The sequence below is a fragment of the Pocillopora verrucosa genome, chromosome 5 (genome assembly GCF_036669915.1).
Source record: "Pocillopora verrucosa isolate sample1 chromosome 5, ASM3666991v2, whole genome shotgun sequence".
In the NCBI taxonomy this organism is placed as follows: Eukaryota; Metazoa; Cnidaria; class Anthozoa; order Scleractinia; family Pocilloporidae; genus Pocillopora; species Pocillopora verrucosa.
In genome coordinates this window covers 168644-193691 of record NC_089316.1, presented here as the reverse complement: position 1 = coordinate 193691, position 25048 = coordinate 168644, and the positions used below count along the sequence as shown (strand labels likewise).

Here is a 25048-nt window from a genome sequence, read left to right as displayed (position 1 = left end):
TAAAGTAATTAATTTATGATAATCCTTCGCGTTGTTTATTTCAAACTCAGCGCTCTCGAACACAAATATTCCTGCTTTGTAAATAGGGTTTCATGTTGTTCAGATTTACCATTTAATGGCGCGCCGCTAGACAGCGTATGTTTTAGATTATCTCCATATTATGGCGGATATTGCACCTTCTAGTTCTCTTTAGCGTGAGTTTTCTCATGCAATCGTTCTGAAAATTTTATGAGGCGGTCTGGAAGATATTCTCTATCAGTAAGTCAAATCAAAACATCAGAATGTACGGGTTAGTAACATTCTTTACCTTCTTCAATATTCATGTTGATAATAGCAACACAAGAGGATGATGACTGGCTAAGCAAAAACTTATTAGAGACAATTAAACATGACAAAACTCACGGGAGAATGATTGAGAATAAATTCTTGTTACTAATGTTGCTGAAAGTTTTTTTTAAATTTAGATTTTTTTTACTAAAGGCCAAACTGGTGCACAGTCCATTCCATCGGGTTTGTAAAACTGTAACATTAAATTAGCGCGCAGAAGCGTACAAAAGGAATCCTTTCAGAAGGAATCCAACAATGCACACAGGCCATTAAAATGTCTTCTGCTCGTTAAAGATGTTTTGTACCAAAATAGTATCAGAATGCTTTGCTTCAGTCACTGAAGTGTAATTCGACCACGAGATGCTAAAATCTCCATCAAAAATGCAATTTCAAATCAGGATCCCACAGAGATTCTCCTCAAGGTTAATTACATTTTCCCATTGACTGATCGAAAAAGAAGATGGATGTTGAAAGTGAGATGTTCACTTTAGGTTGCCAGATCGCTAGAAAACAATTTTTTCCACGCCATTCAGTTAATAAGCTTTCTCGGAATGGAAAAAGCAGCAGCGCAATCAGCTTTTTTGTCTAGCTTTCTGGAGAATAAGAAATTATGAATTACATTGTGCAGTAATACAGGTCTGGTATGCCAGCTTTCTCCCTCTCTCTTTCTCTAGAATGTTAAAGATGACGTGTTCCCGCAAATTGTCAGCCAATAAACTTGAATAAACTGATATATGGATTCTTTAACCACGCAAACAGAACGGCTAAAGCATCTGGGGGTAAAACAAATCTAGTTTAGCTCTTAAATGTGTTAAAACTCAAAGACAGACAATTTATTCGATGAACTGAATTTTGCTAACAACAGTTATCCTTCGTTAAAAGAAGAAACTTTTCAAATTTAGCCAATTTCAGTAATGGATAATTGTGCTTGTGATTATTAAGAGTTATTTCGCAAATTATTGTGCACCTCAAATTTAGGTTAATATAACATCAGTCACCAGAATTAGGTATTGAAAAGAGATTCATGAAACCGTGAGTGGTTTGCGAGATAGACATGAATGCAATATTTTCTTAAGCAAATATTTGGAATTTTTTTTTATCATTCAAATACATTTTATCCTCTTCTCTTACTTGTGCTGTGAAAAAACAGTGGGAGGGGCAATACGACTTTGAACAATAACTTTTAAGTCTCCTTCAGCTTGAATTAAAATTTACATGTTTAAATTGAGTATTAATATAAGAATAGTTGATCTGTCCGATAGCTTTTTGTGTATATTCAAGGTTTGAACATGACAAAGAACTCTCAAATACAGGAAGATATCGAATTCTCTTTGATATCCTGTCATCCTTCCGATTTCTAATTATGTTACAAGCACCTGCTCCCACTTTTTTTCGCCGAAAAGAAAATATTTTTATTCTTTTCTTAAATTGCTTATTGTTTTAGACCTTTCAAATTGGACGGCTGCAAATCCAAAGCGTAGCTTAACGTCTCCTTGATATTAAACAAATGATTTCAATACGCCATATCAAGGATCACAGAGTGAATCTAATACCCCATTCACACCAGCAAAACATGTTTTGTTAAACTGGTTTTCATTGAATGAAAATTATAAACAGAGAACTGAAAAACTTGATTTTCCATTGGATTCAAGTACTTGCTAACTTGCATTTCCAATGTGCTACATTCAAGTCAAAAATATTCGGTTAAATAGTTTCTATGAAGAAAAAAAAAATTAAACTGTGTTTAACAAAACAACTTTTAAACATGTTTAAGCTTTGGTGTGAATGGGGCATAAATCCTGAATATTTCGAGGTATCCATTAAAAACTCGACATAAGTAGGCTGTAATGAACGTACGCCTCAAGCATCTGCCGTAGCCATGGTAACGCCAAAAGCTGTGAAGCATGAGACTTGTATGATTGTTTGCTAATGAGTTTCCCTCCTTCAACAACACACTACATTTTGACTCAAGTGTCAAGCGACCTCCCTAAAGCTGCATTTCAAGCGAAAAAAACCGTCAAACATGGATTGGGATTACGATCAATCAGAAGACGGTGAGCAAAGTGCCTGTTATTCCAGGAAATTTCGAAATTCAAACTTTGTGTAAAAGTATCATCTAAGAAGTGTTTGTAATATTGGTAACATTCCAAATGATTATGCATAAAATGGAACTGAGGACTAATCAACCGGCTTTTTTTGGCAATGAAATAATTCTAAAGCCGTTTTCTTGTGCTTCGATCGACTTTCAATGATGGTTGTTTCCCTAGTTCGTAAGTATAGCTTAAATTTTGTCGATATAACACTGATGGGATTGACTTTGGAGTGATGTAGGTAAATCAAACCTCCTAATCTGCGAAGGTTTTGAATTATCATAACATGACGTCCCCAAGGACTGGCAGAAAACAACAAAGCAATTCCCTTAGAATATGAGAAGTGTCATAGAATATTATGCTTATATTTGCACAATTTTCACAACGACTGATGGACTGATCTGTGGCGTTTTCTTATATCATTTTTTATCCTCTTTAGTTTTCATTTTCGGAAAGTCCTATATCGATTTCAGAGAAAAAGAAGGAAGTTCATTTAGTAACTCGAGAAATGCGTCAGTCGTACTATTTTTAGTTTGTAAATTGGAGAAATTGGGGTGTTTGTGTTATTGAGGAAAATAAAGTTTTTAATTTTAATTATTTTAATTGCTCTCAAAAAAAAAACTATCCTTAGAAAGAGAAAAGGTATCAAAAAGCTCACTTGTAAAGTGACAGTGATTTACACTGTCATCAAAGCTCTAACATCTTTATCTTTGAAGAAAAGGCAAAATCATTTGGAAAGTATGAGCTTTATGTTTGGATATTCGATGAAAAGGAACTTGTTGATAGGAGATCAAGGAATATAATCATTTTTTAAACGTCCAAAACTTCTATGGTGTATCTACGTGCAAGCATGAATTGATGAGTGCGTCATTCAAAGCACAAAGCATTCTTATTCAAATTTCATCAACTGGAAAAAGGATTCTGTTTGGATTTTGGGTCAATTTCACTTAAATTCATGGCACGTTTTCTCTAAATTATAACAATATCACTGAATACCTTGCATGTAGAACTTGACTAAGGTTAATTTCTCGTAAAAGAATGAAAATTCGGTCATTTCCGCTTTTTTTGTGCATGGCAATGAACAAATGTCCACGTACTGCATACATCAGTGATTATAAGGCAACTTGTACCACTGGTTTAGCTGTGTGGAACCCAAACAAAAGGGCCTGCTCGGTAAGAGGTCTTATAGGCGGCAGTAGTAACTGATAACCAGATTTTGTTGAAACTACTGGGTATCACGTGTTTATTTATAATCAGGGATTTCACTGATATCGAGTAGTACTTAGGTTGAAACGAAAAAGTGCCCTGTGACAGAGGAAAAGATTCAGCGGCCCATATAAATGTTTAGGTATTTCTTGGAAAAAGTATCACCACACAATTGCCCTTCCTGACAACTCAGTTATAAACAAGGGAAAGAAACTGAAATAAGAGGATTGTATTTGTGTTTCCAAAATACCGATAATCAAATTGTTAACTTAAGATATGTTGCACGAATCCAACGAAAGTAAGTGCTCCCAATACTCGTCTAGACCTCTGTGCCGCACGCGCTACAGGAAAATTCGCGCGCGTAGACGGCATTAGAGAGCTTAAGCACAAACGTTTTTGAGACGTGGACGGGAGGTGGAAGTTACAAGTTCTCATTCCTGATGCTCTAAAAACCTTTCGATCAGCACAGTTTAATTTGTAATGCTAAAAACGACTACCCTACTGTAGATAAATTGGTGTCAAAGCCCGCGAAAGTTATATTTTTTTGCCGGTTGCCGTCCGCGTCTCAAAATCGCCTCTGCGTAAGTTCTTTATTGTGAATACCACACTGATAGACAACTTCCGTTCAAAAAATCAGTTTCGAACGTCAACCAATTCCATTTTTTTTCCCTCAGTTTATACAATGAAAAAGGCAAGGAAAATGAAGCTGCATACATTGAATCCACTATTACCGGGCGGCGGCGGACAAACAGAGCTGGGCATTGACCAACAAGATGATGATAGTGACAGTGGTATAAGTCAGGTGTATAACCCAGTCAGTACATACAGACGCGCACAGTTCTCTCTTCCAGACATTGCAAAAACTGAACTAGCATCAAAGCTTTTAGCCGCCACTCCAGCTCATCCAGCTCACATTAAGGCCAGAGTTCTATGGAGATATATTGCTGTTGAACGAACAGACTTACAAGTCGAAAAAGGCGAAATTATACTACTTCTTTACCGAGAAAAAAGCAAGGTTTATGCTGTCAACAACAAAGGAAAGAGTGGGTTTATACCCTTTAATTACTGCACTGTATTAAGGAAAAACGATTTTGTGTCAAATGTTTACCATCCTCAAAGTGAGAGAACAAACTACGAAAAATGTTCATGGCAAACAAATGGCTGCCATCACGAGTTTGTAGATGCCTCTTATTACTCAAGAACAGTTACTTCCACTAATTCCCATATTCATCGAAGTCGGAGTGAGGAATCTCTTTGTTCTCACAACGACTGTGAGTCGCTAAGTAGGAAAATTTCATCGTCACTAGAAGACTTATCCGACGACAATCGAATTGCCACGATGATGTCCGATCTTATTAACTGGGATCGCAAAGCTCCTGAGACCTACAGGCGTCGGCAGAAAGTTCAAGTGAGCCATTTCCGAAAGTTTGAAAATGAGTCTGTAATGGTTTTATTTGACTTTCATGCCGCTGATGAGAATGATGTGGACGTTCAGCGAGGAGAAGTCGTGACGGTTTTCAATAGAGATGATCAGGATTGGTGGTGGGTAATGAGAGATGACGGGTTGGAAGGATTCATTCCAAGTTCTTATGTGTCTATTGAAGCAGTTCGAATGTCTCCAGGTAAGTCTTCGAGGCTATTCAAATACTCTCCCCGCAGAAAATTTACTTGAACTTCAGACATTAACTGTGTTTTAAAAGAAAGGACGTGCTACTAAATTCAGACAAGGTACACATGTTTAGGTGCTCGCCGACTTCTATAAATCTCATGGTCACTGAAGACATCTTAAACTTTTCAGATTTTTCCTGCTGTTGTCATTGTTTTGGTTTCACGTCACATTACATTTTTATTTTTTAGAATGCACACCAAGGAGTACAGATAGTTCAGTTGGTAGCTCAGAGGGAAGCATTAATCAAGTCAGGTTCCAAGATCCACTCTGCACTATACACAGTTACGAGATAGAGCACTCGGACTCAGACTCTGTTGGACCACATGAAACACATGACTCAGATGACGAGGAAATGTACATGGACTCAAAGTGGAGTACGTGGTGTTGAAGTAAAAATGTAATAGGGTTCGTCACTTGAGCATAGATAACTTCATTACTATTAAGAGATGTGAAGTGTAAGAGACAAACAGTTTATCAGATAAACCTACTTTTCGGGAAGTTTTCAAATCTTTATTTGGTTTCTTTTCCTCAGCCTTGTGTAAATCCGAAATATTCTTTTTGCAATCATTTTTGCAAGCTGTTGAAGGAAATTTTCTCCAGCCGCTAAAAAACAGCAATTTCAGCTTACCACAGGCTAGTTCATCTTTATAAACATGTAAACGTAAATTTTCTGTGGGAAATTCATCCAGCTCCTTATCGTGTGCATTTCCTCTAAGACTTATGTAATAAGTAAGAATTAAAATTTAAGTAAGTTCTTAAACTGTTGTATTCAAGTTTGTGAGATGGTATCATTTCTATCATTGGTATAAATATTATTCCTGAAAATTGATCCATGTTTATGATAAAAGCAAACATAACTTAGGTAGAATTACCTCCGGGGTAAATGGCGTTTGTACCCTTTTCTCCGTTGAAGGCCGATGTTTAACTGATTCGCAGGCCCGGTGGTAGCTTCAGATTTCGCTGAAAACTAATATTTTGATACTTACTCACTCTGCTTATCAGCCTGGGGTTATATTTCCCCTACTGAACTTATCGTTCCCTTACCCATTTTCCCTGGCCGATTGGCCAAGTGGATTTAAAACAATCTGGGTACAATCCATACTTCCGGCCGGCGTCACTTTACGAAGGGTTAAACTGATATCTTTTTCCTTTTCTTTTCTTTCGCGCTGAAACTCGTCTTTCTATATTATCAATTGGACTGCGGATATAACTTGTTCTGAGCTGTAAACGGTTTACTCAGACCTTTCAATTGGCCTTCGGTAGACACCTCTCTCTGCTCTTATTTCCTCGCTCTCTTGGTGGTAATCTAAGCGAAATTAGTATAAATCTACAAGCGCTCTATCGCAAATGTCGTAACCTTATTGGCTGCATAGCTCACTCTCTATTCCATGATGGATGGTGAGTGTGATACAGTTTTCAACTGTAAAAGTCAAAGTAGTTACGATGTTGAGAATAGAAGATCAAATGAGGGAAACCAACGCGCCATGCCGATATTTCAATGGAGCCTTCGTTAAGTATTTAATCACCTTAGTGGTTACATTATAAAATGAAAAGAGTAGCAGTGAAGTATGTTCGCAAGTTCTAAAAGGTTAAAATTCTTACAATTCTCTAAAAAATATTCTATCAAGGTCTGAAGTGACTTGAGGTTGGTTAAAATCTTAAGAATATAAGTTTTCACCTTTGCTTTTAAATAGATAAAACGTATGTCTTTTCTTAGGCAATTATTGGCCAGGCTGTTTCAGTCTTCATTATACACGTGGTGTGACCTTAGTTGTATCATTACACAATAAAACACGAAACTGAAACGTTTGACTGGTCGATTTATTTCAGGTCAATGATAACAATAATGGTAACAATAATAATGATAATAATACCGAAGACCATAGTGATGTTGGTAGAGGCCTTGAAAACATTACAAAGAGAAGGAGCTTCAACCTTTATCTATTTTTTTTGTTCTGAGACATAACTTAAGTTTCACTTTTTGAAAAAATGTTAAATATGAACTTTTTCTGTGGAGAAAAAAAAATGTTAATGTCAGGAGTGGGATTCGAACCCACGCCTCCATTTGGAGACCAGAACGCCCACTCTCGTGTGACACGAGAAGGATATTATCCTTGAGTCTGGCGCCTTAGACCGCTCGGCCATCCTGACAACACGTTGAAAAGAAGTTAATTTTCAGTATTTATTAATTTACTATGATATTTGAATATTTCGATCTTCCAAAGTAGTAAAAGTTTTGTTTTTCACCCACATTTATTTCTATCTATGGGTAAGTCTCGTTTTCTTCGAGGCTCTCCTAAGTTTTGTACGGCCTAAGGGAATCTTTCATTCTCTGCATTACTACGACGGGCCAGAAGCTTTCGGACTGGAATCTAGTTTGGCGAATGCAAAGAAGTAATGGCCTAAAGTGCCTGAACGATATAAATGAACAGTAATAACTTGTTTTTTAACCTGGGGAAAGTGGTTATTTGCGCAAAATATTACAGCCCTGACTTATTTCATGAACGAGGATCAAGAGAGACCGTGAGATGTGTTTCACTCGTGGAGAAAAGTGAAGGGAAACATGCTCAGTGTTTAAAAGTGATATTGAATGCTGATACGATCTTTGCCAAGTTACTTTGGCAACAGATCACTACCTCGCGTTTCTTTGGTGTTCATTTATCATCATGGCTTTATTCCCAGTTGAGAAGCAATACTGAAAGAAATGGTGAGAGAACTTTGATTTTTACTGGGAACAGACAATCGTTGATTTTACACATAAATACCACAGCGTACCTACAATGTGGGAAAGGAAATTAGGAGTTACTCTTTTTATAAAAAAAAAACAAAAGTTAATGTAGCAAAATGCGAGACAACAGCACGCACACATGATGCGTTCTGTCCACTTACACAGACATTTCATGCTAACTGCCCCTTTAACTTTCAAATTACAAGCATGATGCACAGACTGTCCTAGTAGTGTTCAGATGGCTCCCCCCCCCTTCCCCAAAGCAATTCTAGGCATTTGAACTTTTAAAGATTGGTTCATTCAAAGTTCTGTCCCCTGCGCACCAAAATTGTGTTCAAATGCCCCACCAAAGAACCTGATTTGATCATCATTTTTTTAGTAAAAGGCAAGATTAGTATTGGTGTATTTCTTGTAGACTTTTTCTTCAGAGCCATCTACTTGGGAAAGTGAACTTTTACCTTTAAACACCTTCATATGAAAAGATAAAACACATTTATTCTGTTGAAAAGACTTGATAGTTCTGGTTCAAATTACTCACCTCAACCAGGCAAGGTTCAAATTCCCTACTCCACAATGCTTGGATAATAATCAAATGCCTGTAGGTTGTACTTCTTATAAGACTGTGGAAATTAATTGATTGTTTCAGTAGCTTCCAGCTAATAAAGGCAAATTTGTGGTTACTAATCAATCTCAGGAATGTTACAATTATGGTATAAGTTAATATTAAAATTTTTAGTCAGGGCAGTCTACATCACTATAGCTCCACTTCAGGCTGCAGTGCACTTTGATTATTCTTTTTCCCTTGTTTGAAATAACTTAAGGCTTTCTATTCCTATTTTTCTCTCTGTGCTGCAGAGCAGCTGTCCTCTGCCTTTAATGGCGTGATTGATCTTGGTGAATCATGTTCAATCAATATACAAGGAGAGCTAAGCCAGATGAAGATTCCAACATTTTGTAAAATTGTGGTGAACATTGGTGTTCAGCCTTTAGCACGTTTATGTCTGGAGCCTGATCTCAGGTGGTAGGTGTATCATTGAAGTATTGTTGTTCTCTCCTCATTGTACCTTTATAGTAGGAGATATTTATTTTACTGATTGAAAGTTTTGGATCATTACTCATTCACATTAATGGTGAATTTGTAGGTCAAAGCGACTTGTAGCTGAGCTTGTAGAGTTCATGCAGTTACAAGATGTGATGGCATGGTTGTCAACCTTAGGAGGGGCATATTCTGCAATGGGAGACCATCTTTGTAAATATGTGAGTGATCTTAGACTATGGGCAGTTGAAGCAGATGTTGACTACAATCACTCTATGTTCACTTGACTTTTAGCAAAGTTGTAATTATTTTCAATTACTAAGCTGGTTGGGTGTCTTTGATAGTTCGTAACTAGACTGAAATGTGATTCCCAGAATTAATTTATCACTAGATTGCTGTAAACTTAACAAGTGAATCAATGATCACTGAACTACTGGAAATAGTACAATAATTAGTGACTGTGGAATAATGGTCTTACAAGCTAACTCTTACTGGTGTCATAAATTCTAAATTTTTTGTTTTTTCACAGTCTGAGAAAGCTGGTCAGATCTCTCAACATCAGTTACTTGTGGCCTTGAGATTAGGGAATCCAATTCTTGTGGCACAGTGCAAAGTCTTTGCTGCATTTAGTTTTATACAACGTGGACAGCTGAAACTAGCAGCTAAGATAGTAAGGTATATCACTAAAAATTTGTCATCAAAATAATACTCTGGTTTTTGAAAATAAAACAAGATACTCAGTTATCAGAGGTGAAACAAGGAAGTAAAAACAAATTGTCTTAATTAGCCTTATATGTGGTAAGTCAAATTGAAAATTTCATTTTATATAGCCAGACAGCCATGCAGAGTCAGTTAGTCATCCATGCAACCACAGCCTTCATGCGGCTAGTCTCACCTGCTGGCTAGTTCTTAGTAATTTGTTGTTTTCATGGTAAATCACCTAGTTATAATCATGGGTAATTAAGTATTATCAACTGAGCTAATAATGTACACTGGCCACTGTAAAGAGTTTAAAAACTGACGTTTCGAGCTTTAGCCCTCTGTCAGAGTGATTGGAGGAGTTGTGGGTTGTGTATGGGTATATATGCAGAAAATGGAGCTATGCTATTGGTGGGAGTATGGTGATGAGAAAACAAGTATAAATTAGTTGAATGAAATGCATTTGATACTGTGGGGATCAAGAGTGCTGATTTAAAAGATAACTTTATACCATTGCATTACTTTTGGCAATAAGTGCAATCTATAACCCTAAGCCTAGGTGTGAGGGTGGAAGTGAGAGTGAATGGAATCCAATCAGTATTTTCCTTCTCAGCTGTTTGTAGTACTAGTTATACATTGGTAAAACAGGAAGACAAGTAGGTGACTGATTCTGAGAACACCTTTGCAACTTAGAAAGAAATGGCATGGACATCAGTCACTGGACACTTTAATCTCCCCAATCATTCTTAGCAGAAAATGGCAGTTTGCAGCCTTTCCCTACATCTAGACAGTTTAGAAAGCTGCAAAACTCTAAAACAAAAATTTATCTTTTAAATTGGCACTCCTTATCCTCATGGTATCTATGAGCACTTTTTATTCAACTAATTTATTCTTGTGTTTTGGTCACCATATTCCCACCAATAGCATAGCTCCATTTTCTGCATATAAACCCACACACAACCCACAATTCCTCCAATTGCTCTGACGAAGGGCTAACACTTGAAACGTCAGCTTTTCAACTCATTATGGTGGCCAGTTTATACTGTCAGTCATTTAGTTAGTTAGCTTTTAGTGCACCGATTAGCTGGAAGGAACGTTTTCAATCTTATTCATTCATTTAATGTGCTCTTTCAGGGAGCAGTACACACTTGCAACATCTCATGGTGTTGGAAGAGATGATAAGGTAAGTGACAAGCTGGGTAAAGTTCGTCATTCAGTCAGGAGGACTAGAAATAATTATGATAAAAATAATAATAATGATCAAGAGAATAAATGTAACTTATTTATTTATATTAAGTTCATTAGTTTATTTTATGAAATTAAATTTTGGGGAATAATTTCAAAATAATAATTCCTCATTATCTCAAATTGTTCAACACTTAACTGCTGTCATTTTTGTTTTATAATATCAGCTGATATCGTCATGTAAAGCTGCTTGGCACAGAATAAAACACTTGAAAAAACAGAAAAAGGTATCTTTATTAAAGCTAAGACCTGTTTCTAGGTGGTTAAAGAATTTACCTTAGAGAATAATATTGATTCCTACCTAGATTTACTACTAGGTTAATCTATTGATTGTCTAATTGATTCATTTATTGATCACTCATTGGGTGCAATAATTGACTTATATATGTCCTGATACACCTGATTGGCTAGCATAACCAAGTGCTAAATTGTTAGATGTTTGTTCAAGGCAAAGAAGGGTTGGAATAATTAATGTTTTTCTCGCTATGTTGCCACACAAATGTTAGGTTATATCACTCACACTATTTCAATTTTTTACTTTTTTTAATTCTTAGATTGACCAAGAAATCATGAAATCAATCACATGATATGGAGCATTTAGCTGTTTTGATGTTCCCCATCTGGTCTTGCCAATATTTGTCATCTTATTGCTGGACAAACTTGTAGTAATTTGTCGCTCTTCTTCAAGAAGCAATTGGAGGAGATTTCTGAATGAATGCAATGTACCTTGCGAGTAACTTACAGACAACTGATGATATTGAAAATTATACTATCAGTATTATAACAGTTCTTTACTCTGCTGACAATTTCAGTAAAGGACAGTGAGGCAAATGCAACCAGCAGGATATCTTGTGTCAGAAGGCTGTTATAAATTTGAAATGTAATTTAGAAAAGCCTGTCGAAGGACCCATACAAACAATAAAACAAAACCATGTATGACAAAAATTACCCATTAAAAGAAAAAACCAGTTAACCTTCAAATATGAAAGTTTACAGGCTGAGCTTGCATGCAGTTAGTGACATTAATGTGGGTTATTTGAGGGACAATCACCAATTTGGAAGAATTAAAATTTAAAATGTAGGTTTAGTGCTGTGAGGGATCTGGAACATGATTCCTTGTTCTTACTGCTATTAGGAATAAGTTTGATATATTAATATAAATATGTGTGTTTGGATGGTTTTGTTCTCTTTGTTTGTAAAAGGATGGAATGCTAAGTCAGGGCTGAAAGTTTTATTTTGCGGGGGAATGCAATGTCAGGACAGTCGTCTGTATTCAAGATTCTTGTGAGAATGATCTGCATTCAGAAAATTAGGACTGTACTAAAACAAACCAGTGTACCAATTCAGCGTTTCATTTTAGTTATTTTGAACTGTATTTCGCTTTACACTCATGTGTATTGAGCACTTTCCTTCAGCATTTGGTACAATTTCTCACAATAATTCCATACTCACATTTGCCCACATCCACTGGGTTCGATTTTAAGCTCTCTTACTCACATAGGCCAATTATTTGCTTGTAGCCACATACAAAGTGTGAAACTTCAGTCAATCAACCTGAAGACAGTTATTTTCCAACATGAAAGGGTATTACATTGGAAAACTATTTCAATCCATTTTGAAGAGTGAAAACAGAAGTATTTTTCTAACAAACTTCACCATTAAGAGTGTTTTCAAGTAAGGTCAATTGATTGAAACGTAGATTTAGAATAACGTATGATTAACTGACAAGAACCAAGAAGGAGAGATAAAGATCTGTGTACCTCTGACTTACAGCGGGGGCTGGGGGTGGGTGCCGTTTGGAGGTCAAAGTTGATCACGTGACTCGGAAGCCATTTTGGAGTTGATTTGTCACTTGCCTACATTGTAAGAAAGTTCAACTTTTCCTCTTTTCTTTAGATAATTGTGGATTGGCGATGGCTTTTATCAAACGAAGATGAGTGTTTCACTGTTGTGTCATGAGTTTTAAAGCTACCAAGGTGAGACGAAAAGGGAAGTTGCTAAATTTGTGAGAACAAGGCAACCTACTATCGCACTTGCAATTCGCTTGTAATTTGTTTCTTGTTCATTTCACCATGCCCTCGTTTGAAGTGCTTCCTTTCTTCGTACTTTATCGATCGTTTTTCTCTGTGTTCCACGTTAAGATCTAACTAATTCTAGAGCGTTTATTTGTGTTAAGGATGATCGCTGAAACAAAATTGTGGTCTTTTATGAATTGTAAATGGCTTGGCTTTGTTTATGTCTCAAAGGTGATATTAAAAAGTCGCACTTTTAGAGGCGCAGGCCGTTTATTGTCCAGGTTTTGTAAATGAAAATGAAATGTTCTTAATCCACCTTTTTTCTTCGGCATGTAAAACTGAAGCTAACGGAAGTTGATAATTAAACGTTTGTTTTTAAAAAGGACATTTTAAGATAAGTTAACATTTCAGCGTGGCACTTTCTTAGTTCTATTTGCAATTACTTCCCCGATCTTTACATTTCTCATGTCAGTGTTGTCACTTGGCCTATTTTTGGATTGTTCATGTTACCTTCATTTAATTTATTTAATATCAGTTCAAACTTTATAAACATTATTCAGTGCCGCTGGTAACTCATTATTTTGGCTTCATTGCTGTCGTAGTTACGGTCGCGTCCCGATCAACAAGTTTACAAATCCAATATTACTTCCTATGTCTTTAAATATAAACATTTATATTGTTATCATTTAAATGGTTAAATGACTCGATATACCGTAACAAACTTGTAATTACTTACATGTACTTGAGGTGCAGTGATCCTTGTAGAATGATTGCTTTACGAATATTTACAGCCTCATGGTTATATCTACCTGGTAATGGAAAAAAAACCGCTAAAGCAAAGCAAACATTAATACAAGTAAAACTTAGTTATGTTTAAGTGAACCAAAATGCAAACTTGATATAAAGCAGAGTTTAGAATGGATTTAGAATCATTCTCAATATTTGAGATTTAAAGGGGAACAAATAAGGTGTATCACCTTTGTATTGAGTGGCTTGTTAAAGATAATTTATCTGAACAGGACTCTGAATGCATACTGCATGTTACAAATTTGCACCTTGTCACAAGGGACAAAGCACATCTTACTGATTACAGGTAATACACACACACACACACACACACACACACACACTAATTGATTGTTAAAAGTATAATGCAAGTAGTGAGCAAAATATTTTTTTGTATTATGTGGGATTCATTACTTTGGCCTCTAGTTTTCTAAAAGTACTCTATGGCATTACCTGGGAATCCAGTTAATGGCATGGGGTACCTTCTGAAAGGAAAACAAAAACAAACCTTTAAAGTGCCTTCTATGGGACAAACTAAAATATCTACTTTGCTCAAAAATTTAAGCCTGAAGGACACAAATGAATCAAAGTTTGGACTGTTTAGTGCGGTTATCTTGTTGCTATAATTTTGGCTGTCATTTTGCATTGTTGCACAATAGAATTATTCGACCTATTTTGTGCATTGTGTTGTCCTGATATGGTATAAGGTGTAATGGTGGAAAATTAATGCTCACTGCTACAGCACAGGTTCACACTATAGCCTCCAGTCACTAAGTTTATTACATGGTGCAATTTTTTTGCAAAATCACAATCATTTCTTTTAGCCACAAGAAATTGACAGTGTGAGCCTGACCTTTCTTAACCAGCTTTAATGATAACTGAAACACTGTTTTTTCAGTTCATAGTCTTGAGAAGACATGGCATTGCGCATGAAAGGACGAAGTGGTTATCCACCAGACCAACAGGAATATGACATATTTTGGACAGAATATAGGGCCATTGAGGAGAGTCGGATTCCAGTAGCTGACGAGGATCATGATGATGAACACACTAAAGAACCTCAAGGAGGTACAAACTCAAGTCAATATTTTATTCATGTGACTGGCAAGGAGTAATAAATAGACATGTTGTGTTACACACAGTTTGCTTCAAAGGTCCTATACACTGCCTCAAGTTAGACAATTTTGGGCAGGTATAGCATATGCAAGTTATTCATAAAAGTTCACTGTTTTTACATTATCTCTATGATAATTAAAATTTGTTATGCTTAGCTATGATTAATGCTATTTGTCCCTCTTTGTGTCTGTTTAGGGATTGAAAATGCTATACAACAATGAAATCTGGTCAGCAGTCTGCAAACTTTTGGGGAAATGCTCACAACTGTAAAATCTGTTACTAACTAAACTTTCATTGTAGACTAAGATATCCATTTTACTACTTAAAGTTTCTCTCACATCACTAATCCTTAAGAATATGTGTCTTCTCCAATCTACAGAATGTGAACAGGAAGTACAGTGGCTCAAAGAAGCTGGATTTGATACCATTGTAAAGAAATATAGAGGTATATATTAACCAACTTCAGTTTAGTATTTGCTGAAAAATCAGTGCAGAATATTACTGTTGTTATTACATTATACTGTATATTCTATAGACTCTCTATTATGGTGTCTGGTCTCGGTGATGGACAAAATGCTGATCCCCAGTCCATGGATTACCCTAATGGACTACCCAGAAGGACTACCCCAGCAGTGCTTGTAATTAAAAAAAAAACCAAGTTGTCCCTATTTCAAATGCAAGACAACCTAACCCCTGGCTCTGGTCCTCATGATGATGGCTTGGTTGCCCATAAAATATTGTATAATTTGTTTAATAGTTATATCAGGCCCCCTAAGATAAAAAGAAAATGTACAATGACTTACTTAGAGTAAGTCCTTTAAAAAACAGTAGTCTATTATATTATTACTAAATAATAGCTGGGTTTACAAACCTATAATTAAGTATCAACAATTTTAATGGAAGCTGGCTTGCTTCTCTCTGACAGCCATGGTATTTATTGGAATTTTCCTCCCTATAAATGTATATTTGATGATATTTGACAACTTTGAAAGTACTTTCCCGAATGCTTCAGAAAAGAAATGACTACCTGCTTGCAATCCTATTTTGGGGAGGCCTGGGTTTGAAGGTTTGGTGGTTTTCAGCATTGGTCAATGAACAAAAACACCAGATTTAAATCTTTTATATACCAGTCCAGAATTCTGTTGTGCCATAAGTATCATTCAGCTTCTTAAGTACATTTCATATCATTTATTTCAATTGGTGATTCCACATTCCTAAACTATAAGGAAATTGGAGTAAAAGGTATGAATGATTGAATCTTTTTCAACAGATAGCAAAGAAATTGATCATAATGATGTAGATTTTGAGAAGATCACTGGTTCCCTTACAAGGAAACAAGCGGAAGCTGTCAGAAAAAGAATAGACACCTTAAACCAAAGTACCAAGAGAAAGTTAGGTGTGTGTGTGGCCCAGCCAGCCAAACATTCCGACAGTAACTATCCAACAGATGTGAGAACAATTTTTCCAGTAAAAACTTGTGGGCAGCCCAGTAATGTAGAGCAGATACCCACCACATCAAGGCCATCACTGCTCAGAAAGTCTTACAGTGAAGGAATACATGTGCAGAAGTCACAATCATTTAAGAATGGAGCAAGGGACAATGAATTTGCACAAACCACATGTAGGCTTTCGCATTCAGCTGGCATGCTTTCATTTCCAACAGAGGGTAAAGAGTTAACAGGGCTTCATTTGCATCCAGGACATGCAGTGGTTCCTGAGAGAAGATCTAGCGATGAATCTCGCTATCGAAAAGGTAAACTCTTTATATGATTATCCCCCTAGTTTGGCAATACATACTGGATATCAAACAAGACTTACCAAAGCATATGCCAGCCAAGTAAAATTACCATTTAATTTAAAGTCTGCTCAATTTCTGAGATAACACAATTAGGTTTATAATTTACCTAACTATTAGGTATGTGTAGTATCCCATGTTTCAAATTCTTGTTTGGTGTCAATTCTTTGCTTCTCTTTTACTCTGTTCTGAGCAAAATTTGCTGGGTTTGATCAGTTGTTCCCTAAATAACCCTGTTATGTCAACATTATCATTATTAATAAATAATCTGCATGTCACTTGTTAGTTTTTTTCCTAAGCCAGGATACATTCTAGTCAGGCAGGTATAAAAATGGTCTTTGTTATATTTTTATAAATAATCTGCCTGTCGTTCTTTTGTTTTTCCCTAAGCCCTCACAGATTCCAGTTAGGCAGGTGTAAAAATGGAAAATGGTCTTTTATTATATCATTATAATAACCTGCTCAGCAGTTATTAGTTTGTCCTTAAGCCCTGACACATTCTAGTCAGGCAGGTATAAAATTAATGGTCTAATCTGTAAATTGCAGGATTCCAGCAAGTAAAGCATCCCCATGGGGGATCTGTATTTTATTTGACTGGAACAACAAAACAAGAGCTGTTCCACACTGCCGAAAAAACCAAAGAGTCATGCGTGGATGAGATAATTAACGCTGATCTTAAAGGTCTAAGTGTATCACCACCTGATTCCAGCCCAGACTGTTTTCATGAGGTTCCTGTTGACTGTCCTGAGGAGATTCCAGTCGATGTTCCTCAAGACAGGGTTCATGGAAAACCAGTAAGAGTTAAAATGACTAAGACCCTAACTTTGAACAGCATGGCCAAACAGCTTTTTCTAGTTTCAATTAAAGGATAACAATATTGTACTGTCTGTTCTCCCTCTAAGGTTAAGGACCCCACCAAAGAAGTTTTAGTATAAGACTGACAAGCATCTTAATGATGTAAGATAACATGTTTTTTTATTTGTTGGCACAGAATGGGAAAATAATCTGCAATGAGAAGCCTTTCAGGGAACCACAATTTCCACGATTACCAGTAAGCTTTTTTTATGTTTTTTACATACAAGGATACAAATAAATCTGGAATACAAAGTCTACCAAGTGTAGCTGCAATGTCTAGAGAATAATTACCCTTTTTGAGCCAGATATATGCAAAAGCTATGTTGCTACTATTTTTATTATTACTATGTCAGACTATTTTTTAGCTATGTTTGCTAAATAGTGCCCATGTATTGCCTATGAAACATGTCACAAGCCTAGAACAAAGAAAAAATTCTGAATCCCCACGTGGAATCAAACCTCAGACCTTTGGATTCTGAGCTCCGATACTCTACCACTGAGTCACAGATACTCTATGGTGAACAAGGCCCATCGGAGCACAGAATCCAAAGGTTGAGGTTTATTTCTAAAATTACTGTGTTAAGCACTGAAAAATAAATTGAACCTATGCACATATTGTGTAGGAAATTTTCACATAGTTTTAAAAGAACATAAGGAATTTCAATAAGTAGTAAAGTAAATTTAATTTGGTTGTAGTTTTATGGTTTTTCATGGTTGAATGTATTTGAATACTAACTTGTTTATTTGTGAAGAGCCCTTTAACAACACAAATTGAAGCAATGGACTCAGAGCCAAATTCCTTTCAACCAAACAAACCAAGCATACTTCTAATTTTTTCAATACAATTTCTGTACACAGAACTTTACACTCACAAAAGATGAACTGGGTGTGACAAGTGTAGGAGATATCTCCTTACAGGATATGGAAAAAGTGCGGTCCCTGTCACTCATAGAACTCACAGCACTGTTTGATTCCCACGGACTGGCCCTTCACAGACGGAAGCCAGTCAGGAGAAGAGTTAGAGGTATGGAATATTGTCCAGTGAAACAAAAAATTAGCTTGATTTGTTATGATTCCTTGTTATCAGTACACCTCTGCCAGAGATACAGACAGGCGGACAAACAGCTAGAGTTGTCATGATTTACTACAATTCTACAGAAGGTAGATTCCTTTGCACTCCGTGTATTGCAACAATAGCTGCCATTTGGCATGCAAATATGTAGGAATGTTTATTTGGGAACAGTTTTCTGACAGAAGAGCTGAAGGAAAACTGTGAGCTTTGAGGAACAGATAATGTTCAAGGACAAACATACAAGCATATTTTTGCACCATATGGAGGCTATTGTGGTTAATATCTTTCAAATATTTTTAACATGTGGGGAAAAATGTTTAGGAACAGCTTACTGTTTACTGCGTACTCTGATATGAATTTATGAACATGAAAAAACATTGAACAACCACACAATGCTATCTTATGTTAGGTGAAATTTTAAGCAGATTTTTCCATATTGGATACATGTAAGGTTTGAAAATTGGGAATATCAGTAGGGGTATGTCCTTGGATATCCCCCAATTTGAGTTGGGAGACATGTAGTCATGCAATGTGTTTTAACCAATTGCATGCAAGCAAAATATTTGTTGGATTATAATCCTCCTCATTGTTGTTACTATTCATTATAATAATTCTAATTTGTTATCTCAGAATCAGGAATCTTTGGGGTGCCACTACAGAATCTACTTCAAGAGGACAAATTGAAGAATGAGAAAGTAGTAGTTCCTTCCTTTTTTACTGAGGTAAATTGATTACAGATCTCTTAGCTTTGTAAAGGTTAATATTCAGATCTAATTTCAAACTGCATTTGAAGCACTTTATTTCTGTTTTTCATGTGGCTGGTGTTAAATTTCTTTCAGCTCATTAGACAATTGGAGTCAAGAGGTATGTTGACCTGTCTGCATTTTGATACTCTTATTAACTCTCTGTTACTGTGTCATCTCCTCCTCGTTACTTTGGAATGGCCTCCACCAAAAGTGGTGGAAGAGTGTTTGCATTCCTTTTTTTGTGAACTAAATGTTAGGGCCATGTGCCTTGAGTTTCTTGTGGTGTAATTCAATTATTTTTTAGAGTTTTTATAGTATACTTAAGTCATATTGTCATGGTCAGTTAAAGGGCTATCACAACTTAACCTTGTTGTAATTGACATTTTTTCAGTTAAATTACTTTGCATTAGTAGATGAATCTCTATAATAGTTATTTTTCACAGGGCTAAAGGAAGAGGGAATCTTGAGAGTTCCTGGAAATTCAGGAAGAGTTAAGGTATTAGTGACTTTTGTTCTGCTTCTTTTCTTTTTTTAAATTTGCTTTACAGTCATCAAAACCTGTGTCATATAGTTAAGTATGACTGGATCTTTTTACAGGCACTAAGGGAAGAAGTGGAGGAAAAGTTCAATGATGGGTACTTTACATGGGATGACAGAAGACCTCATGATTGTGCAGCTTTGCTTAAACAGTTCTTGAGGTTAGGGGTTTTTAGTGGTTGAAATGTTAGTGTTCTAGATTACCCTGAGTTATGGAGATGTTCCCTTTCCATTCCAGAATTTAACAAAAATATTCTGAATGGTTACTTCTCAAAATTTCACTTTTAATGATCATGTATGACTACAATCCCATCAAATCTTTTGAACAAACCTGCCAAAAAAATTCCTGTTCATTAAGGTAAAGTAGGAATATTCACTAATAACCTTCAAAATTTTTCTGTGTCCGTTTTGTATTAAATTCAAAAGTTGTTATTGTATCCTAACAGGGAACTTCCTTTTCCTCTTTTAACTCAAGAATATCAACCAACATTTGCATCAGTAGAAAGTGAGTGGTGATTCATAATGTCACTTATAGGCTAAGTAAAAGCAATAATTTATTTATTGTCCATAGTGTGGGAAGTGGTTGCCCAATCTTCTGAGCAGGGAAGCTCATGTATAAAATGCTCAACAACAAAAAACAAAAATATAAGTTAAAAAATTAGGTAAAAATAAAGCACAAATTATATAAGATTGTATATAGATATGTGAGGATCTTCATAGAGTTTCTGGATGTATCAAGACTATCAAAAGGATATATTAACAATGAAAATGATAAATCTAATTCACATCTATGGTGCAAGCCAAAAAGATTTTTTTGCCATCCTACGTGAAAGAATAGATTCGTCCCTTGACAAAAACTGGTCAAATATGATGCAATCAAGAGATATTAAAAGTTACTGAGCTCGGTTATAGGAAACAGAGAAACCTTTCATTTGTGGCTTGACAAATACAAAATGTATCTAATCTGGCTCACAATATTTTAATTTTTTTTTCAGGTATACCAGATAGAAAACAACAGCTTCAGGCATTGAATCTGCTGATTATGTTGTTGCCTGCAGTTCATCGGGACTGTCTAAAAGTAAGTTGTTGAGTTATGAGCATTTACAAAGTGGTTAAATTTTAAGGCAGAAAAAAAAAAGACTACCAGTCATAGTGCCTGATGTAGAGAGAAAATTGTTAATGAAGCTCTTAGAAGTTTGTGTTCTCATTGCAGTACATTATTGTAAACATGTTCTTGTGTTGCTTGAAGATGTTTGGTTTGCAGTCTCTTAAATACAGTATTTCAACAAGGTTTATAACCAGGAAAAGTAAATTTTTCTTATAGATCCTCGTTCACTTCCTAAGTGGAGTTGTTGCCCAAGAAAAACATAACAAAATGGGTTTAAACAGTGTGGCTATGATTGTGGCTCCAAATCTGTTCATTTGTTCAAACAAGTCTCAGCCATCTTTACAAGAAATCAAACAAGCTCAAGGCACTGTCAACATTGTCAGAATGTTGATCAAGTATCAAGCAATTCTATGGACAGTAAGTTCTTTACTACTCAGTGAGTATGAATAGTGACATATGTTATCTAAAAATGATTCATAAAAATGATTCATTGAGGATTAAGGTGAAGTAAATTGGTTGAGTATGACGAAAAGAGTCAAACTTGTCTTTAACAGTCTCCTCTGACACCAGGGGGAAGAGAGTTGACCTCCCAACAATGAAATAGGGGTTCAGTAAGACTGATTACATGAACGTTTGGTGAGTTTTACTCTGATCTATGTATGTGGCATCACAAAGGAGAAGGTGAATAGATGGGTAGAAGCAATAAGGTTGGTATAGATTTACTTGGATAGTGTAGAACAATTTTTTTTGTACACGTTTCATTTCTGCTCAGATTCCTGGATTCATGGTGATGCAGGTTCGTTATCTCTACGAAGCTGAAGGGAACAAGAAAGCCAAAGATGCTAAGGCGGTGGGTGTCTTTACTTCAGTGTCTAAGAGACAGTTGGCTTGAAGTTAGGGGTTGTTAATTCGAGAAGAATTCATATGAAGAATATCAAATTTAACTGATTAAAGAACAGTCCCACAAAAAGTTCTACATGTCTTTTTGAGCATATATTGTTGTGATTGACAGGTCAAGAAGTTATTAGCTAAACGTGCACGAAGTGAGGGAATGGGTGGATCTCCTCAGAAGAAACACTCAACTGGAGGAGATTCTCCTCTTGTCTCTATGGATGTAAGTGTCATCAAATAATTACTGCTGTAGACTGTCTTCATGCATGTAGCACATCAATTTAGAAGATTGCTACTTCTTCCAGAGATGATGAAGACTCAGAGCTGTGTACTAAAAGGGTCAGGGCAAAGAATTTACTGCAAGTAATTAATTTTTGTTTGTCTCGGATTCGTTTATCCTCAGATGGATCATCTTCAGTTGATTGATATGTTAATATTTAGTAACAACTAAAACAATCAATTTTGTTTGTCGTAGTCTGATCATGAAAACAACATAATAAGAGTGCAGGCACCAATGCTGAACAAAGTTCTCATGGCAATTCAGCTGACTGAGTTCATGCGTGCTGGTGACATTGTCTCCAAGTTCCGTCGGCGAGCATCTCCATCAGAAAGCCCAGATAAAAGCTCCAAATTTTTAGAATCATCATCCAGCAGTTCTTATCGCAATTGTGTCAACCCTCATAACAACAACAGATATGCGTCTGATAACTTTTTTCTCTTTGAGGCCGGCGGGAACATTGGTACTATGCAGTTTCTTAGCTTGTTTAATCATTATTCTACTTGTAAATAGTTTGCCAGTTACTAACTGAGACTAAGACAACTATTTTCAATTGATAACTGCATGCATGTCTGTTTTTTATGCCATGTGACAGTCTTCACATTCAGCAAAATTGTGTTGTTGTGTGTCTACTTGTACGCACGTCCGTTTTTTAAGTGGCTCAACAAACACCTTATATTTGACTTTTTAAGCCATATTTAGGGGTTTTAGCCATCCTTGTACACGCGTTAATCTGTAGTACACATAGATATGTGTGTAGATGTAAATATTTTGTTTATTTGTATTTATGAATGTTTCTAATTTGATTGACAGGTGAGCGCTGCCTTGATAATGATACTAATATGATGGCCTTACTGAAAGTCAACCCGCATGCAGAGTGGATTGTTAAACCTCGTGATTATTACCTTAACCTGTAGAAAAGCTAGCAAAAAGTTTTATTCCTTGTTAGATTTACTGAATTGTTGTATAGAAAGTGTCTAGCAAGTAATGTATAATCAAATTACCTTGCTGGATCATTTGCATTTATATTTTTATTAGTCTGAAATATTCTGCGGAAAATTCTAATATTTCTGCTGGTGGAAAGTTAATTATTAGAACTTGACAAAATTATTACATAAGTTGTTTAATCAATTGAATACACTAGTGTTACTAATTTATTCAAATGAGAGTGAGAGAGAAAACGTCATAACCAGTTTTAAAAAAAAATGATTGTTCCATTCTAAGGCATTATGCTTATTTATTTTAATGATTTATAATGAATTAACGGAAAGGAAAACAGTGATGTAATATACACTGTAGTTGAGTCTATCTTTTAACGTTCTAATAAGTTAATTATTTATAAGGAGAACAATCATCTGTTTTAAAAAGATGTTCTTGGTAATAGTCGGCTTGTTTGCTCTCATTTTTCAAACAAAAGTTAACAAGTTTTGTACCGTTCACCAAAGTTAGAATCATTTTTGAAATATTAAAAATTTGTACTCTCCAAGTGAAGCAAATCAAGTACTTATATTTCTACTCCAAGTTTCTTACCCTCAGCAAAAAGAGGCTTGTTGATAATAAAATTGTGGTGGGAGGAGATGGGCATTGCGAATCACCGGGTTTCGCAGCAAAGAACTAATGTTATCTTTTGATGGAGATAACAAAATGATATATCTTTGAAATTAAAGTTAAGGACAAGCAGCACGTAGGATTAGCACAAATATGGAAAATATAGCCCTCCAGAATGTCCAGCGCCTCTACCTCCCTCTCTCTGATTGGTTTTTTTTTGGTTTTCTCTGATCAGTTTAGCCTGATGGTGCCGTATACATGCACATCCGTGACCTTTTGGCTCTACAGAATGTAGACGGGCGTCACAAGACTGCAGATCAGCAGACCGCGGAATCTGTGGAACCAAAATTTTTTTGGAAAAGAAACGTAATAGGATAAAATAAAAGCTAAAAAGACCTTTTACACTTTCTGGAAATTCGTTTTTGGGTATAAAGAAGAATATTTTAAAAGAAAAATATGTTTTGACTGTCCTTGATGCCCAACTTTAACTGTGGCGGCATTCACAATATTACAGTAATACAAAGGTATGTAATGTCAAAGGGAGAAATAGACAGTCACCTACCCTGACAGCAAAAAATTGAACAATAATTTGAAAGCTCCGCCGGTTTGGGTGCCTCGATATCCGAATAACGCCCCATCCGAAGGCTCTAAGCAAACCTTAAGGCTGGAATTTACTATACTTGACCCTGGAATAAGGAATACGACCGTAAAAAAACATCATCGCCCGCGATGCTTGTAGAATTTCGGGGATATTGAGGCGTCCGGAGCGAATTTACGGCATTTTGCGTCCAGTGTATTCGTTTGGTTGGCGTTCATCACAGACGTATTGTGGAAAGGATTATGTAGAGAGCAAAGCAGATAAACTAAAACCGAGCTAAATTGCTCTAAATCAGCCCCAAAAAAACACAAGATGTAAAAGAACAACCACTCGAGCGGGGTAAATTTGTTCTTACTCAAATCTAGTTCCGACCTTTTTAAGGTTGAGAGCGCAACTGTTTATTGCCATGCAAATCTTTATATTTCACCCATTGCGCAAATTGAACGTAATTGCTTATAGGTAGATGCTCACTTTTGAACTTGGACTTCCTGTGCTTGGACGTCAAGGTAGATAAAAAACAAAAATATTTCTCTTTTAACGTTATGTTCTTTATACCCGAATAAGACATTTCGAACGGCGTGGAGATATTTTTAGTTTTTTTTTTTAAATTCCATTATTATTTATTTTTACAGAAAATTAATGGTTCCGCTGGTTCCGGAGGTTTTCTAGTTTAGTAACACCCTAAAGGCCTGTTTACATGGTGG

At 36.0% G+C, this 25048-nt stretch overlaps 2 protein-coding genes and 1 non-coding gene across 5 annotated transcripts; 2 read left to right on the top strand and 1 right to left on the bottom strand.

The window, feature by feature from the left end:
* The first annotated feature begins 2266 nt into the window (after positions 1-2266).
* LOC131790963 (SH3 domain-containing protein Dlish-like) lies at positions 2267-7078 on the top strand. 2 transcript variants are annotated; one of them, XM_059108266.2, is made up of 3 exons: positions 2267-2381; positions 4298-5245; positions 5481-7078. In XM_059108266.2, the coding sequence occupies exons 1-3, from the start codon at positions 2351-2353 to the stop codon at positions 5678-5680; spliced, it is 1179 nt and encodes a 392-aa protein (XP_058964249.1). In that variant the 5' UTR covers positions 2267-2350; the 3' UTR covers positions 5681-7078. The 2 variants fall into 2 exon arrangements, with proteins under 2 accessions (XP_058964249.1, XP_066023874.1); XM_066167777.1 differs by lacking the exon at positions 2267-2381 and adding an exon at positions 2564-2597.
* A 246-nt stretch (positions 7079-7324) lies between these two features.
* Positions 7325-7443, bottom strand: Trnal-caa (transfer RNA leucine (anticodon CAA)). Its single transcript has 2 exons — positions 7406-7443; positions 7325-7370 (listed from the first exon to the last, which is right to left on the bottom strand). It is a non-coding gene; the product is annotated as a tRNA-Leu (tRNA).
* Positions 7444-11583: 4140 nt separating this feature from the next.
* Positions 11584-23952, top strand: LOC131790918 (rho GTPase-activating protein 18-like). 2 transcript variants are annotated; one of them, XM_059108201.2, is made up of 19 exons: positions 11584-12976; positions 14035-14108; positions 14700-14869; positions 15297-15362; positions 16188-16670; positions 17259-17506; positions 17704-17763; positions 18426-18591; positions 19270-19361; positions 19479-19503; positions 19829-19881; positions 19983-20083; positions 20369-20427; positions 20918-21000; positions 21247-21447; positions 21803-21880; positions 22043-22144; positions 22397-22661; positions 23012-23952. In XM_059108201.2, the coding sequence occupies exons 3-19, from the start codon at positions 14719-14721 to the stop codon at positions 23113-23115; spliced, it is 2337 nt and encodes a 778-aa protein (XP_058964184.2). In that variant the 5' UTR covers positions 11584-12976; positions 14035-14108; positions 14700-14718; the 3' UTR covers positions 23116-23952. The 2 variants fall into 2 exon arrangements, with proteins under 2 accessions (XP_058964184.2, XP_058964183.2); XM_059108200.2 differs by lacking the exon at positions 14035-14108 and having other exon boundaries at positions 23012-23951.
* Positions 23953-25048: the final 1096 nt, after the last annotated feature.